Here is a 16140-nt window from a genome sequence, read left to right as displayed (position 1 = left end):
GTGTGGCCGGCAAAGTTTTCTTCCTTTCAACAAGCGCAAATCTAGTTGCTTTTTCCACAATCAAACACGAGCTAATATGGAGGCGTAGTAAGCCGCCGCTTTAGCATATTTGTTCTTGGCGCGACGGCAAAGACGTTTCGTGCGTGTGCATGGTAGAGGTGATCGACCTCATAACCTCCCCGCCCCCCACCTCTTTCCGGGCTGCTTGCTTTCATAATCAACCATTCCCTTTCATCCATGTCGCGCTTTCTCAGCTCGCCTCCTGGAACTTTCTATTACGTGGGAGAGGGGTTTCTACCCCCTAACCTCCCCCCATCTCCCCCGGCTACGCCAATGCCGTGAAGCTTTCTATTATTAGCGGAGACAGCAGCAAAGCGAATATATTGTTCACTGTTCATTATGTATTTAGAGTAGTTATATTAGGCAGCTGATGCAAAAACGGTCCGACGTGTAACCCGCACAACATAGCAACTTGTTATGCCTGCTATTTATCGCACTTTAGGCTGCTATAGTGAGCTTTGTGTCAACACGTCATGGCCCCCTGACCATATAAAACATTGTAACAGAACTGTAAATTGAATAGTTCTTTGTATAGTTTAATATTACCAGCTACGAATGTGGAGTTGAAAGTTCGTGTAGATTCTGTCGTTCGATTGACCGCAAATGACGCATCATATATTATACCGCATAAGTAAGACTTGGCTCTAAATAGAAACTGGAGTCTGCAGCTTCTTTTTAGAGCTAGATGTTAATTACGTGGTATAATATACGATGCGTCATTTGCTGCTCAATAGAGTGGAGCTCTCGGAGGTGATCCACGAGTTGCAGCCGACATGGAATAGCTTATGCCCAATGGCAAGTAGAATAAAGTGCAGGTATATCTATAGTGTAAGAAATAATCCGATTAAAGAAAAAAAAATAAGGGCGTTCAGGGAACCAACGTGATGGATCAATTTTAGAAGGGATGAGTGCAAGACAGAATGAGTCTCTCCAGCTGTAGGACAGATCGGAGGACGCGAGGGTGCTTTTCTGGCTGCCACTACTCCTCTAATGAAGAAAGGACAAAACAAAGGTAAAATGATTTAACATCCTCGCATTGGGGACGCAGTCGTGCTGAGTGAAGAACGTTTTCTTTCGAACGGGAAGAGTGCGTCGAGCGGTGCGGCGGCCCCTACGCCAACGTAGGTGGAGAGGGCCTGCCCCCCTCGGATCACGAGCGAGGGGACTGCCCGGAACGCTGAGGCGGGTGTGGCCGCCGACTGTGCCGGGCTGGTCTGGCACGCTGCGTGAGACTTCTTGGCCCTTCTCGACCGCCGCGTGCGGATCGGCGTGGACGCGTTGGGAAAGCAACGATAGGCGGCGCCCTATTACCCGCTGGTGCTACGGGATTCGTTGACGGTCCCACGAGCTATCTTGCTTGCGCAACATAAGGCGCCATTTATGTCGACCCTCTTGGCCAGCCCGTCAGAGCAGCTCCAACTGTTGCCCGTGCGTTCCGTTCGTTCCGAGGTTTATCCGCGGTGCCCGTTCTCCCTCCTACTCTTCGGCAAGGCCCCGGACTGGGTTTTCAGATCAACATGAGGATGAAAGGTTGGCCATTTTATCTTGTTTCATCGTGGCATGTCCACGCGTGGACTTGCCATACTCGGAGTATACAAGTTTGCTGTTAAAGTAGTGGACCGGTTTAATTGGTTGGCCCTATGAGGAAACTTGTGGCCTTGTGTTTCTGGCATTAAGGCGCTGGAGGGAACTTAGTTTTGACTTCGACGCGCTAATGACGAATTTCATATGCGTTATCTGCCCTCGTATGTTTGGCAGACACGTGCATTCGCGTTGGCGCTTGTCGAACGGGCGAACGGAACTTGTTCATTCAGACGGTGGTTAAGTGGAGCATACGCAGTGTTGCTCCTTTCAACATGGCTTCCGTATGTGATGACACGTGGTTGAGGGTAATTAATGCGCTGATTCTTTTTTAACCTCCGGGAAAGATGCAAAGCTTCAGATTTCTGCGTCGTCGTGTGTCATGTGCGGCATTTATTGATTGCTGGACACAGGTTTAGAATGTGGGAGCTTATGGTCGAAACGTCTAGAGCAAGTTCAAAGCGTTCAAGGATACATAAATATGTGTGTATGAGCCATGATCTGCACTACCCAAGCCTGATTTCTTTTTTTAACTTTATTCACCATGCCAGTTGAAGTCGCACTTGGGCTCGCCTGGTTGTGATGAAGTGGATGAAGAATATTTATTTTCCTGAACGCCTTGTGCGTTACCACATCGCGCATTCCCAAGCACTAATGCGTGCGTGCAAACGCTGCAGCTATAGCTCACATTGCCTTGCTGCGGCTACACTTCTAGTGCACTGTACTGCGGCCGACGCCCCCAACTTCCAACTCTGCAGCTTGTGCTGCCATCTGGCCGCTGCGCTCGCAGTTCGCATCCATTGTCGTTAGCAGGCTGGCATCTTGGGACATTGTTACACCGGCAAGCATCCACCATCCTCCACGTCCCTCTGCTTATTGGCTGCCTACGGCGACTTGCCTCATTGTGTCTAGTCATATTTCTCTGCTTCACCACCTTAAACTGAAATGTACAGCATGCTCAACCATACAGGTAATGTGATTTTTCCCTCCGCGTCCTCAGAATGAATGAATCGATTAAATGCGTTTCGCCTCCGTCTTTTGCGTCAGTCAGGCATGCATACGTGGAGCTCTGCTTAGACTACTGTTGTGTGCATATACGGGATCTTGCTACCGCGTGTGCCACGTACGCCTTCTTTTCCTCGTAGTGTCGATATTGGAGTCTTGCCGTCAAGTATTATAGTCTGCCCCTCTTTTTTTTTTTTACTTTTTCTGCAGGCGGCCTCTCCACCTTGATACACATGTCGGCCCTGCGCCCGCTTGTCATATGTGGGCCATCCGGTAGTGGAAAATCGACGCTGCTCAAGAAGCTGCTGAAAGACTTCGGCGATTACTTCGCCTTGAGTGTGTCGCGTGAGTACGACCGGCTTCGTTGTCCCATTCTAATACAGCACATTACCCCGCATTCCTTCTGCGATACGGGGTACACAGTGCGCAAGAATAACTCGGTATTATTATTTCTGTCTATTGTGCACACCAGATACTACCCGAAAGCCCAGGCCCGGTGAAGTGAATGGCAAAGGTAAGAGCTTCGTTCTACGATGTACCGACAATGTTGCCTTCTATAAAAGCACGTCTCGACATGTGCCTGATTGCTCCGACTACCTTTTTCAGACTACCATTTCATTTCGCGGGACGAAATGGAACAGGCCATCGAGGCGGGGGAATTCATCGAGTACACGGAGTTTTCTGGGAACTTGTATGGCACCAGGTAAGCCAGTTTTTTGTCTTTTAGGTCACCGCTCATGAACATGCAGTCTGAAGGGGGAAAAAATATTTTCATTTTGTGCAGTAAGAAGTCCGTGCGTGATGTTCAAGAGCAAGGGCGAATCTGCATCCTCGACATTGAAATTGAGGGTGTGAAGAACATAAAGAACACAGATCTGAATCCCCGCTACATCTTCGTCAAGCCTCCGAGCATGAAGGCCCTTGTAAGTCTCCCATAACTATTTTGAAGTAAGTTTCATCGCTGCTATTTTACACCTTGTAGCGTCTTAATTTTTTCCCCTAGTGTGTAAGTGGTGCCTTTCAGGCAGTGCTTTGGGATGCCAGGTCAGTCCTATAGAAAGTGCATTGTGTAAAATGCACGTGAATAAATTTTTTTTTTTACTCGTGCGTCGCACGGTTATGCTGAATTGAGTGCCTAGTCGGAGATGTTTTCATTGCAATTTCAAGCGTTGAGAATGTCCTGACCTGAGCCTAAATGCTTCTGTAAAACCTGTATAGCAAGTAATGCGCCTGCTTTCCATAAATTATAGGAATGAGCCGTAGATGAACCATTTACTGATTCTGTTCTTGTGCATTATCCCTGTCATAAGTTGTAAACATAGCCTTGGCATTGATTAGTTCTATTGGTATGTTCCAGTGTTATGTCACCATTCATATGCATGGGATAACAGTGTTATAAGTATGATTACCATCATCTAAAAGAATTTTAATTTACACTGCATGTTTGTTTAGTTCGATTTGCTATTCATAGTTGGCTCCGATATATATTCTGTAGAGTCGAACGTTATTCAGCCTAAAATGCTTGTTGCCAGTGCTTTTACAGATTTAATGGTACTTCATTCACTTGTATAACTGGCGTTCTGTGAACAAAGATAATCAGTGGTGAATTAGCTGTAAATGCAATAGAACTGCATTGGCATTACGTTGCACCTCTTTGAGGTCCCAGGTCTATGATTTAAACTGTGATCGCCACATTGCAAAGTGTTGTTCAGGAGTCCTGTCTCTTGAGGAGTGAAGTGCAATTGACAGTGGTGTGAAGCAGGCCACTGTCAGTCGCGCTAATATATATATATAGTATGTGTGTTTAAATGATTGAGAACAGAAACAGAAGAGCGAAATTTTTTAAAATCATGACTATAGAAATCCAGCAGGCAGTGAAGCCAGGGAAAGCATAAGGGTAATTAGCAGTGGTTGAAATTTAGATGTAGCAAATAATAAAGGAAAGGAGAAATGAAAGTGGATGAAAAGATAACTTGTTGCTGTAGCACAATTGGTAGTTTTTTGCACGTGTAATGTGAAGGTTGTGGGTTTGGTTCCCACCGGCAAAACGTTATCTTTTCGTCCACTTTAATTTCCCCTTCATAATATTCCACATTGCAATTTCAACCACCGCTAATTACCCCTATGCTTGCTGGATTTATATGGTTCTGATTATATATACACCTCTACCACATGACCGGCTTCCCACACTTGACAAACATACTTTTCCACTTTGGCACTCCTGATGCTAACACATTAATATTTGTTCCAAGTTGCTGAATCTGCTTGTGTTCTAAATATATTGGATCACCCAAAGTTTGTTGTTCATACATTCTAATGGGTTTTAATAATTGGTATGTATTTTTTATTAATTGGCAGTTGTTGATAAATAGTCTTGGAGCAACTGCTTTTATAAGTTTAACCTGCCATGGTCACAAGTGAGTAAGCGTTGTTTGGTGGTGTTTGCATTCTTATTTGTAGAAACATGCCTTCAAGTAGTTTGCAGTGCGGCTTGCTGACTAGTCTTGGAAAAGCTGCTGACATTGTCTTTTTTTTTTGTCGTTGTTGTCTTTTTCTCTCCCCCCCCCTTCCCCTGTCTTTCAGGAAGAGCGGCTCAGAGGTCGGGGAACTGAAAGTGAAGAGAGCTTGAGTAGACGCCTGGCAAGAGCTAGTGAGGAGATTGCCTATGGTAGGTAGTTCAGGGTTGAATATCCCAGAATTTCATGAGGGTACTTTTACATTTTGGGAACACCTAAATATTTCTTATACATTACATAACAAAAGCCTGGAATTGTGCAATTTTGGTGCCATTTACAGCATCAGTTGTGAAAGTTGTTTGGCTTTGCATTTGCTGGTGCTCATGCACAAGGTTGCATGCATGTCGCAGATCCCACATACAGGGAATATTTAGTTAGTATGCAAGCAAGTTTAGCTAAAGATACAATTGCTGAAGTATATCTTTATTGCTCAGGTATGGATTTGGGAAAGGAATGAATGAATAAAACTTCTAATTCCTGAAGGAATGGCTCTGTGGCCTAGGCAGGGTATAGGGGTTGTTCAGCAGCGTTATGGAGGCGGCTGCGCCATCAATGGTAAGGTCAGGTTAGTTCAGTGAGGTCGATCTATGTGCTGAATTCCAGCAGAATATGGCTCAGGTGTTTTTTGAGGGAGAGGTGATAGGAAGATCCACACCTCGCAGCTGGTGTGCGAAAAAAACCAATAACATTGGCATGTAGGGTGGCATCTGCTGATCGAATATTAGCCTACAGACCATCCTGTAAAATCTGAGTTGTAATCAGCTTGAGACTACTAATCATGCATACCCTCCAACTCTGAAGTGCATACATGTGCAGAAATTGGCCACAGACTTAGAAGAGCAGATGCCACTTTTTTTCAGTTTGTAGGAGTCTGTAAATGTGGTTTCCAAGAGTTGTGTTTGCCTTTTCTTCCACTTTTTAACTTTTATCTTGAAAATAAATACAGCCATTAAAAAATAGTTCTCCTGTTATTAGACGTTTCTTTGCTCTGAAAGACAGACAGGAAATGACGTGCTCCTAATGGTGCAATATATTGGCATGGGATGTCTGCTGCGCTCGTGTTGTGTACTTCCTCTCGTCCTTCGTCCGGGTTGCACTGCCCACCCATAGGAACACGTCTGCTAGACAGAAATTCCATTAAGGTGCAGAAATTTGGCTATCGAAGGTCCATATTAAAAAAAGGTTTTTGTATCTTGCATGTGCAACATAAATTTAAGAATGTTTTCTCACCCTTGGAAATTACTTTGTTCTGGCTGATGAGCATGTACAGCCTATGTTAAAAGTATGTGGAGTCTGCACAGTGAGGCCAACTGCATGTTACTTAACCCCTTTCATGCCTTGGACGAGCTGGGTTTGTCTGCGCATTTCTGGTAAAATTGGTGAAGGATGAGCTGAGCTCGTCAGTGGTACTTCGTGTTTTCTGTCAATTCCGTGGACAAGCCGAGTTCCATCTCGGTGCTTAGCCGGGATTTTGGTATATTGCAGCACAGAATCCATGGGACAGCGCAAGTGGAAGTGAATGTATTCTTTTTGAGAAAGTAAAACATGTTGGAAACAGGGGTTTAGCCACTTCTGGCCCGCATTTGGGGTATTAGTGTGGTGCGGAAGGTGTTGAAGGAGTTCTTGTGGCATGTTTTAAGGCCCAAAGCCCTGTACTCTCGTACTCGCCGTGCTCTCGTACTGTCCATCCAGAGGTCTTTAGTTTCAGGAGTGCGACGGGAACCGCATCACACATCCAGAAGGCATACATATGATGGAGGCGCTTTATTACGTAAAGTTTGCTGAAAAATGGAACAAAATGTCAATAATTTATTTTAACAAATGTGCGACAGTAAAACTCGTCCCTTGAGGCATGTCTTCAAAAAAATTTTAATGATGTACAGACGTTAGCTGATGGAATGGTTTCTGGGAAAATACTTCTCCCCGATTGTCAACTCAAAGCATTGCCTCCAAATTTTGAGAATTTAAAAACCCAGGAACAAAGGCTTGCCTATGCATACAATTATTGTATATGACTGGGCTGGCAATTTGTGCTTGGAGTGATGTCTATCAGAAAGAAAACTGCCTCCTGCCCAAACGTTATTGCACACTAGATAAAATGCATGTAATTCTATACTGGAATAAGCATATAGTGTAAGGACTTCCAAGATACCAAGTTGTTGAACCTGTGACTAAAGTTTAGCTTGTCTAGTCAAAACAAGCTTTAGGACAAATCTGGTAACACTAAAAGAGGTATTGCTCTGTTGCACTTGTGTTGCAGTTGCCGTGCGCAATTTGTATATGCAGGTTGCATCTTTTCTGATTTGCAGGTGAAAACCAGGGCAACTTTGACCTTCTGCTAGTCAATGACAACCTCAAAAGTGCATACAACAAGCTCCGAGATTACCTCATAAAGGTAGGATTTTTGTACTGCACAATTTTGCATCCCAACAACATTATGGAGCTAAGTATTTGGCATGACATAACAAGCATGGCATGTTAATAGGGTCATTGCATGTTTCTCTGCCATATGTTTTCGGAAAAAGGCCCTGCCATCATTTTTGCTGCACTATAGGAGGCATTCACTGCTACCGAGCTGCCAGAGTTTGTGCCCGTCAGTGAGGATTCAACACCATCCTTATGATCTGATGGATGAGGGATGCCAACACCTGAAGGACAGTTGATGTGGAATAAAATACACGACCCCCAAAGCTGCCAGTGCAGCAGAACATTTTACACTTTCTCAAAGAAAGTGGACTATTCCACTTGTGGCTCCAGAACCAAAAGAACTGTCTACTTGGGAGCAACAACCTGCTGGTCCGATTGTAACTGTGCTTTGCCACAATTGTAACACTTCAGTATGTTGGCATTACTTCTGAATTGCTAAACTTTTTATGTTCACTTCTGATTGGCGACATTGTGAAGTGCTAGATGGGTCACTTTTTCGCTGTTTTAGTTTCATATTTTCATGGCATTGTCACAAAAAATTGTTTTCTCTTTACCATTGACCATACTCATTGTAAGATGGAAGCAAAGCTTGTTTGTGGTCTGCATTGTGAGACTGGTCGAACCATTCTTTTTTGTCATGCACCGAGTGCATTGTAGCCTTCTCATAGTTTATTTATGCGCAGATCATCGGTAATATTTGTTGCTTTCACATTTCACTTGCTGCTTCTTTGTTGCTGTGTCGTTGCTGCATATTCAGACGTGTATGAGTGAAATAAATATTTAACTGTACCACCATGACAATCTGATTTTGTGTTTGGCTCTAGTCTTTTAATATTGTACAGGGAAGTTGTGCACTTTGGTACGCTTGACTACCAAGATTGGTTTAAAGGGGCCCCCTAAACCACTTTTTATCGAAGAGGAGAAATGCCCTTGAAGTTAAAGTAGGCTATTTCAGAAATAATTTGCCGCAAAAAGTACTTCAGTGTGTTCAGCCGCAGAGTTACTGGCAATCAAACACCCTCTTTGCTTGCTCCTGTTCCTTTAATGCCTTGCACTGCGAAGGCTATGACGGAGTGGGGCATGCCCACAGCGCTCCGCTTTCTAAATGTTACCGTGATGTGCAGTTCAAATTTGCTTTTAGATTAATAAAGGGAAAATGAGACATCCACCGAAACGGCAAAGGGCTACAAAGGAAACCCATACGGGTTCTTCGAAAGAAAAGCCTCGTAGTTCTTTTTTCAACTGTGAGGAATTTCTTTCGAGGAACCCATATGGGTTTCCTTTGTAGCACACTACATTGGGGTGGATGTCTCATTTTTCCTTTATTAATTACTTCTCTCCACCTTGAGATTTTCCGCAGAACTATTACGTCAAACTCTTGCTTATAGATGTTAAAAAGATGCCACTACTTCCGATTTTGGCGCTTAGGATGCGCCAAACGCAAGTAAAACGCGGTTGCCCTCAGCCAGCCGCAGTGCGCTTAGCCAGTGGACTTGTGGCGGCACACCACGGCAGCTGCAGTGCCTACGTTACGTAGAAGACCGTAGGTACATGCAACTGGAGTGCATATGCTCAGTTTTCTTTGTGCACGACAGGGCTTGAGTGTGTGTTCGTGTGAATGTGCTGATCTGACCATATTACATGGTGCAGACGGGCTTTGTCCTTTACCAGCTTGACCGACTGATGGTACAGTACATCCAACTTGTGCATTTTTGAAGCTGAGTCTTTAAAACTAGTCGAAATGAGCGAGACCTGCTGGCTATGCCACTGGTAAGTGGGGTGGCCAAAGTTTAATTCCTATGCGGGTGGCCGCTACCGAGCAGACGATGGCCGGCTTGTTTCCGAAGTACATAATTATTATCAAAATTCAAAAGCGCATTTTTGTTTACTTCAGCCTATTTATTGAACTTTGTCAGTAAATATATACAGTAACAGTAGGAAGAAGCACATCAATCCAAACATCCTTCTTGATTGACATCAGCTATTGGCCAATAATAGCCGCGAATGGGAACCCGCTTTATTACAAAATAAAGTGTCCAGAAGAGAATGAGGAGCAGGCTTCTGTTGAAAAAAGAGCGCTTGATAGAAAGGTGACTTTGCGCTCCACCTGCGAGCTCCACGCGTTACGTACGACTGCAAAACTTGGCCTAGACGTTCACAGCGGCATATGGTATCCGTAGACTGTTTTTTTCATCAAGCCCGAAGGGTGGTTCAGGACCCCTTAAGTACTTTGCACTTCTGGCTTGCAGTGCACAGCTCACACGTCAACAGGCAAACTTGACACACTTTGTATGCATGCTTTGCTAATTTTGTTTTTCCTCTTTTAATAAATTACATATTAGCTTGGTGAAAATGTTTTCAGGGCTGACCCTATATTGAGTTATATGTGCAGTATTGCTGCATATATATGACCAGTTTGACAGTGTCAGACCGGTCACTTTCATGCTAGGTGCATACAGGCAGGACCGCTTGCTAGTCTGTCTCGCTCGTTTCCTAAAGGTTCGCTTTGCCTCCTACGTCGCCGAGTAAGTGTTGTCCAATTGGTGTTCCCGCCTTGCCAAGTGGTTGACTGCTGACGAAAGCGCGGTGCCAGTGAATCACAATAGTGCAAGCGAATGCTATGCTTGTACAGTCTCATTCCTGGACTTTCTATTGCCTGCAAAATGCCAGTTCCACTAAAGATCCAAGGACTTATAGAATCGTCAGTGCACACATACTAAAAATTAGGAGCATTTTTTTGGTAGCAGACCAGTTTTCAGAAAACTTTGATGTTCACTGTTCCATCAATTCATCACCTTGCGTAAAAGTGTCCCATCTGCTTGCACTGATTTGTCACCTGCAAATCGATTAACCTGTGTTCCCCACTTAAGTACTGCGAGAGAACATTCTAAAATAGCGTTTACAGCAGCTGCTTACTGCAGTTAGCCCAAAAACTTTTGACTGTGATAATAGGTAGGTATATAGGGAAAGCATAACATAGATTAAAAATGCCCATTTTCTGAACATTGCAAAAACCCACCTAGCGTGCCAAAAGGGGCAGCCATTCTGGCAACTGCGAGTTCAGTAGATTGACAGCTTGTGAATGCTTCCTTTGTACAGTTGAATACGCATACTATGCAATGATCTGTGCAGCAGTTCTGTATTCAGGTCAGTGAAACTGGGTGATGTTTTCTATTACAGCAACATTGTGATGATGCCTTTTTACATTCCCACATGTTTATCACCTATTTCATTATGCAGTTGTTTCTGTTGCTCTTTCTGTACACTGTAGATAGACCTTGGTTTACATTTTTAGACTAGTGCAAATTTGAATTTCTTTCATCAAGTTAGCCGCAATGCTGTCAATTTTTTTACAACCTTAGCACGCAAGTGCTTTTGGCAGCACAGGTAGTCCACTCCCTAGTGGTCGCTCAAATGCACTATTAAATTGAATGTAAGTTTATTTATTTATTTATTTCTACCAAATTTTCAGACTTTTCCCATTGGTAGGATGCTTAAAATTGAAGCACATTGGATTCACTTATTTACTTTGCTAAACAAAAGCATCAAAATATGGATGGGCATTTAAATAGATTCTTACAAGTGCAGATAGTACACTATAGGCCACTTGTAATGTAACCACCTATAAGTAAACTTTTAACTGCGTATAATGCAGTTTTGCTATGTGAAATACTGGCTTTAGTGCAACTGCTGTTAGTCCGGCAAAAATTTTAGGTTGTGTTGTAAGCACATTTTCTGGCAAGGTAGGTAGGTGGGGGATTCAGCGCTGATGGAGTTGCAGAGGAGGCAGAGACACACAGTGAAGCCCCCAAATGTCTGCTGCAGTGTTATGAGCAGGTGTCTTTGGATGTCTATGAAAAGCTTTACAGGAAGGCTTCACCAAATGCTGCCAACATTAAGGGCACTGAATTGAATTTACAGTGGCAAGGGTGCACCTGATCAAGAGCTATATGCAATGACAGGCACTGGAAACCATGAAAATGTTAGGTGGGCTTTGGACGCCACATATAGCTCCTCTCCACGAATACAAGACAGAGCGAAGTAGTACCACACAGCACTCTACAGCAGTGCCTTAAACTGTGTTAGGATGTTTCTATACCACTGCCGCTTTGATACACACACTTTCAAGGCACTATAAAGCAAACAGCTGAATGAAAAAATACATCCAGCCACATAAAGCCGTCGCAGTCTGGTATGTTGCTAAAGTTCCTCCATTTTTGTAGCTGAAGATGTCGCACCACTTCGTTCACAATATTGAACAAACTGCAGATCAAATTGAGCATAAACACATAGCTTTCACAAGGGCGAATTCCGTCGTGACTATTCGTCTTCTGGTCCAGACTGCCTACCCTCTCTCTTGCCGTTACCCATTCAAAAGCTTGTTACGATCTAAAGCTTTTCAGGGTTTAAGCTGAATTTGCTTCAAATAGCTTTAAATTTAAGAGAGAAATGTTTTTGTGTAAATATTGGTATGAAGCGTCAGAAAGTATATGATACAAAGGCTTAGCTGGGACTTCAATTACCACTGCCAGTGGTGCGCTGTCGTCGTTTTGACGGTGGCGACACCCCAAGGCTAGGATACGAGACATGCCACAGGCCTGATACGGTGCTTATGTTTTCTCTTCCCCAACTCAGACTAATGTGGATGAGAATATGGGACTATTTTCAGGAGTGTTCTTGCATGTGCTTTGCGTCTGTATCGTTACCTTCCTTGCCACAGGAAGTTGTCCTCATATAGTGGCACGTGCATACAAATAATCCCTTATTTAATGTACTAGGCAGGAGATCCTTACTGTACATTAACATCCCTTCCGCCCACAGTGGCAGTTATCCTCGTGACTAGCGCAGATCCCCTTAAAACGTGATAATAATTGAATATGTGTGGTTGCTTGTACTCGTTCTTGTTTGTCTACACAATTCAAGAAAAAGCTCACTGGGCACAGCCTTGCTCGGAACAAGGAAACAGCAGGCATATGCTGGTGGTACTGAAATAAGCTGAAGGGAGCAAACGGCCCTGGCATTATGCAATCCGTACATATGCTTAGTGAATAGATGTCTTTGTTAACTTCAGTAACTTGGGTTATGGTGATGTGCATTGTATTTAGAAACCATGAAAGAAAATCTGGAGCATAATCTGTAGACAAATGTGTTTCAGTGCTGCGAGTGTGTTTTGTTGTAGTAATGAAGTTTACAATGGAAATTTCAATTTTGTAACAGTGCACACACAGCACAAAATCTATACTAGGCAGTATAGGTATTGTCATGTTTATAGCTTTTACATGTTTTTTGAAAATCTTCTGTGTTCTGCACTCAATTGTTAGGTTCAATATATAATGTATGGTGGCTGAGTGCCTTAAGTTCTATGCTTGTCTGATGTTGTGGAATTTTGGAATTAGTTGGGGTCCCTGAGTCAACTCTTGTCAGTGCTTAATAATTTTGATTTGCTAAGTGACTGCAACATTTTTACCAGTATTTGCACTTGCATGTCTTGGAGCACCTTGATTGAAACAGAACTTTTTTTTTTTTTTTTGTGCGTAGGAGTACAGTATGGGTTTCTCTATTATCCAGGAAGTGGAGGAGCTTCAGAAGAAGCCAAAGATCTAGTCGCACATGCCATCTGTGGACTCAGCACACCATCATGCATCATATTCCTGTTGCCTGTAACTTATTGTGGATTCATTTTTGCTGCGACGCAAATGCCACACTTCACATGGGAAACCATGTTTTTTCTGTATAGCATTGGTACTGATCTTAATGCTATCTGGGTGGGCTGCTGCGTAAGACACCACTGATGACAGAACATATGGTTCTTGTTTCCTCCCTTTTTATTCCTATTTTCATAATTCATTTTTCCCCCATTTTATTTAAGAGTCATTCATGAGTCTAATGTTGTGAGACACTCGTACGTGCACACTGCATTTGTGATACTGTTGACAAGGCTTGAGTAGAATCTTGACCATGTGTCTGTACACTGACTGTATGTTGTAGTTGTGTAGGTGCGGGGGACAAGCATGAGCTCAGTCGTATGCGTTTCTTGATCCTGCTACCAGTGATCATGTGCAGAGTGTTGCTGCAGAACAAGTGCTGCACCTGCTACGTGGACGAGCTTTGTTTTCTGCCAAACAAGTTCTTGTTACTGTATGCCTTGGACAATTCCTATTCGGATTGGTGACATTTAATTACATATTATAACCGGCTTGACTCTGTAGTCCCCTAATGGTTGTTTCTGTAGCTTGTGTATTGTGTTACGTTCTACAGAAACTTAGTACTAAGCTTTAAGTGTGCATGCACTGTGATTTTTGTGTAAACTAGAAATGGATTGTGGCTCATGAGTCAGATTTCAGACTGACAATGTTGCTGCATTTCTATGATTTGCATGTGTGGCAGAATGAATGTGTGTGTATTCAAGAATCTCACTTAATTTAAGCTATTGGGGTCATGGGTTCAATGTGGTGAAAGCAAACCTTTAATGGGCCAGTGTGTTTCCCCTTCTGTTCGTTTCTTTTTTTCCTTCTACATTAAAGCATGGTAATGAGCTGGTGAAAACAAGGCATGACCCTATTCTTGTTGCATTTTATTGACCATGGCTATTATTTTAATGTACATATTTTGTTGGCCTTGGACCAAAACAATTGATGTGCTTGTTTTGCATTTTCTTCTTGGGGGCACTTATATATGCCACTTGAAGAATGTGTGTTGACCAGCTAGCACAGCTGTTCTTTGTTCATATGTTTAAATGATGCATGGTCTACACCATGTTCCCTCTTTGCAGAGCTTTCATAGGTCACAGCACAATGTGAGCCATAACTGTCTTGGTAACAGTCATTCAGATAGAAACTGCTTTAGAAGCAAGTGGGTAGGGAAAACATTGTGTTGTGCTTAGAGCACACCTGTTAATTTAATGTTCCTACAATATTGGCTTGGATGTGTACACTGAATAAACAGCTTCTGGAACATCCTCGTGATTCATTTCGTATGAGTGCTTTTCTTGAAGCAGGTTCTCTCATCCTTTGCTCACATTGCCAAGAGCAAGCAATAAGTGAAGTTCCTCACGAATGCACAGGTATAGTCACTTTCCCTTTACAAAGGTACCGTCAGTAGCACATGGATGCCGCTTTGCTGAAAGTTGCAGTCAAATTTGAGTTCTCCATTATAACATTGATGTTATAGCGGCAGTTGTACAACTGACGTTGGTTTATACCTAATCCTCTATACTGCAACTACACCCCGGTGCGGTCTTTTAAAAAAGAAAAAGCAGTTGGAGGGGAGGGGAAGGTCTGCCCTTTCTTGTATGATGTGCTTTTACTTAATACTTGTGTTGCTTGCAATATTAAAGCACTTGCAAAGAGTCGCTACGAGTGGAGACAAAACCGCAACGTTCTGTAATGCTTTGTACAACGTAATAGGCAATGAATTATCGTCTATATAGCCCCTTATGTGCCAGTTTCAAAATTTTTAATGCTTGCCAGTATCTTCAGCATCACTGAAAACGGCAAGAACGCATATAAACGAGCTCGAGTTTTGTTGCATCTACATATGTGGGTTCCGTAGTCCATCTACCGTGTTATCTTACCTTCAGTACGGTTTACCATATTCAAGGTAAGATGAGAATGCAGCAACAATGTAGGCAATCTCGCATGTCGCCAATATTATAAGGGTGTCGCACGGCACATCGCGATCAAACCCAATCCGGATCGGATTCTCGGCCGCGATTGGTTCATTTGCGCAAGCAACGCGAGGGAGCGAAACGCGGCCGAGAATTTCCATACAATCGCACATGATCGCGATCGAAAGTGGCCGTGTGACACCGGTATAAAAAAAATTGTAGATGTTTATCTTGCTGCAAATTTACATTGCCAATCAGATAACGTTTTCTGATACACCGTTGTAATAGCAGTTGCTTTTATAGGGGTGTTTTCGGCAATCCATACCTTTGGCCAATTGCATTGGCTAACGCAGTAGTATTATTACGCGCAATTAAGCCTACTTACCTGAAGCGGAGACTGCGCAGTACGCCACAGTTATGACGTATGAGATAACGGCGCACCATGCCGGAATCTCGGAGTCTATGCAAAATGGTTGCACATGCGTGGGACAACGCAGATCGATTTTAGAGCAAGGACATGCCAGCATATAAATAATATATTTTGCATTCTTGGTCCAATTTAACGTTTTTGGTGAACTCACAGAATTGGAGGTGTAGTGCTGTTCGGCGGAACATTACCGAGGAAGGAAAGAAACGCAGAGTAAACTGTAAACATGCAATTTGTGTTTTGAGGCAACAAAACAATTCGTGGTTCGCCAGAGGAAACATATGCGAGTAGTTACATCAGAAAATGTGTTGACTCAGCACACCGAGTGCGGTGCTAAATGGCCTGAGCCGTTGTATTGAGATGTCGGAAAATACCCAGCACACCTGACCAAACTGCACAGAACGACTTAAAGAACGGGTGAAACGGAGCTCCCAATCGTATACGGAAGTATCACTTGCAATCCAATGACATCCATCGAGGATGTCGCGGTGCTCTGGCGGCGCACGAGGCGATGACGC

At 43.4% G+C, this 16140-nt stretch overlaps 1 protein-coding gene and 1 long non-coding RNA gene across 7 annotated transcripts in view; one reads left to right on the top strand and one right to left on the bottom strand.

Moving 5' to 3' along the window:
- LOC126546133 (guanylate kinase) overlaps positions 1–14554 on the top strand; it is a 218800-nt gene extending 204246 nt beyond the window's left edge. The window contains exons 1-8 of one of the 6 annotated variants that reach the window (XM_050194244.3): positions 1362–1590; positions 2857–2991; positions 3119–3160; positions 3253–3349; positions 3431–3569; positions 5230–5314; positions 7472–7557; positions 7717–8395. In XM_050194244.3, coding sequence (XP_050050201.1) covers positions 1578–1590; positions 2857–2991; positions 3119–3160; positions 3253–3349; positions 3431–3569; positions 5230–5314; positions 7472–7557; positions 7717–7785 — 666 coding nt within the window. In that variant the 5' untranslated portion in view covers positions 1362–1577 and the 3' untranslated portion in view covers positions 7786–8395. Of the gene's footprint in view, positions 1–1361; positions 1591–2432; positions 2612–2856; positions 2992–3118; positions 3161–3252; positions 3350–3430; positions 3570–5229; positions 5315–7471; positions 7558–7716; positions 8396–13127 lie in introns of those variants that run through there. The other 5 variants (XM_050194247.3, XM_050194242.3, XM_055061290.1 and 2 more) reach the window with 5 other exon arrangements.
- Positions 6659–16121, bottom strand: LOC140215558 (uncharacterized). Its single transcript, XR_011892444.1, has 2 exons — positions 15581–16121; positions 6659–6943 (listed from the first exon to the last, which is right to left on the bottom strand). It is a non-coding gene; the product is annotated as an uncharacterized lncRNA (long non-coding RNA).
- Positions 16122–16140: the final 19 nt, after the last annotated feature.

The sequence above is a fragment of the Dermacentor andersoni genome, chromosome 1 (assembly GCF_023375885.2).
Source record: "Dermacentor andersoni chromosome 1, qqDerAnde1_hic_scaffold, whole genome shotgun sequence".
NCBI lineage: Eukaryota > Metazoa > Arthropoda > Arachnida > Ixodida > Ixodidae > Dermacentor > Dermacentor andersoni.
The sequence above is the reverse complement of the archived record's forward strand: the minus strand, read 5'-3'. Positions and strand labels throughout refer to the sequence as shown.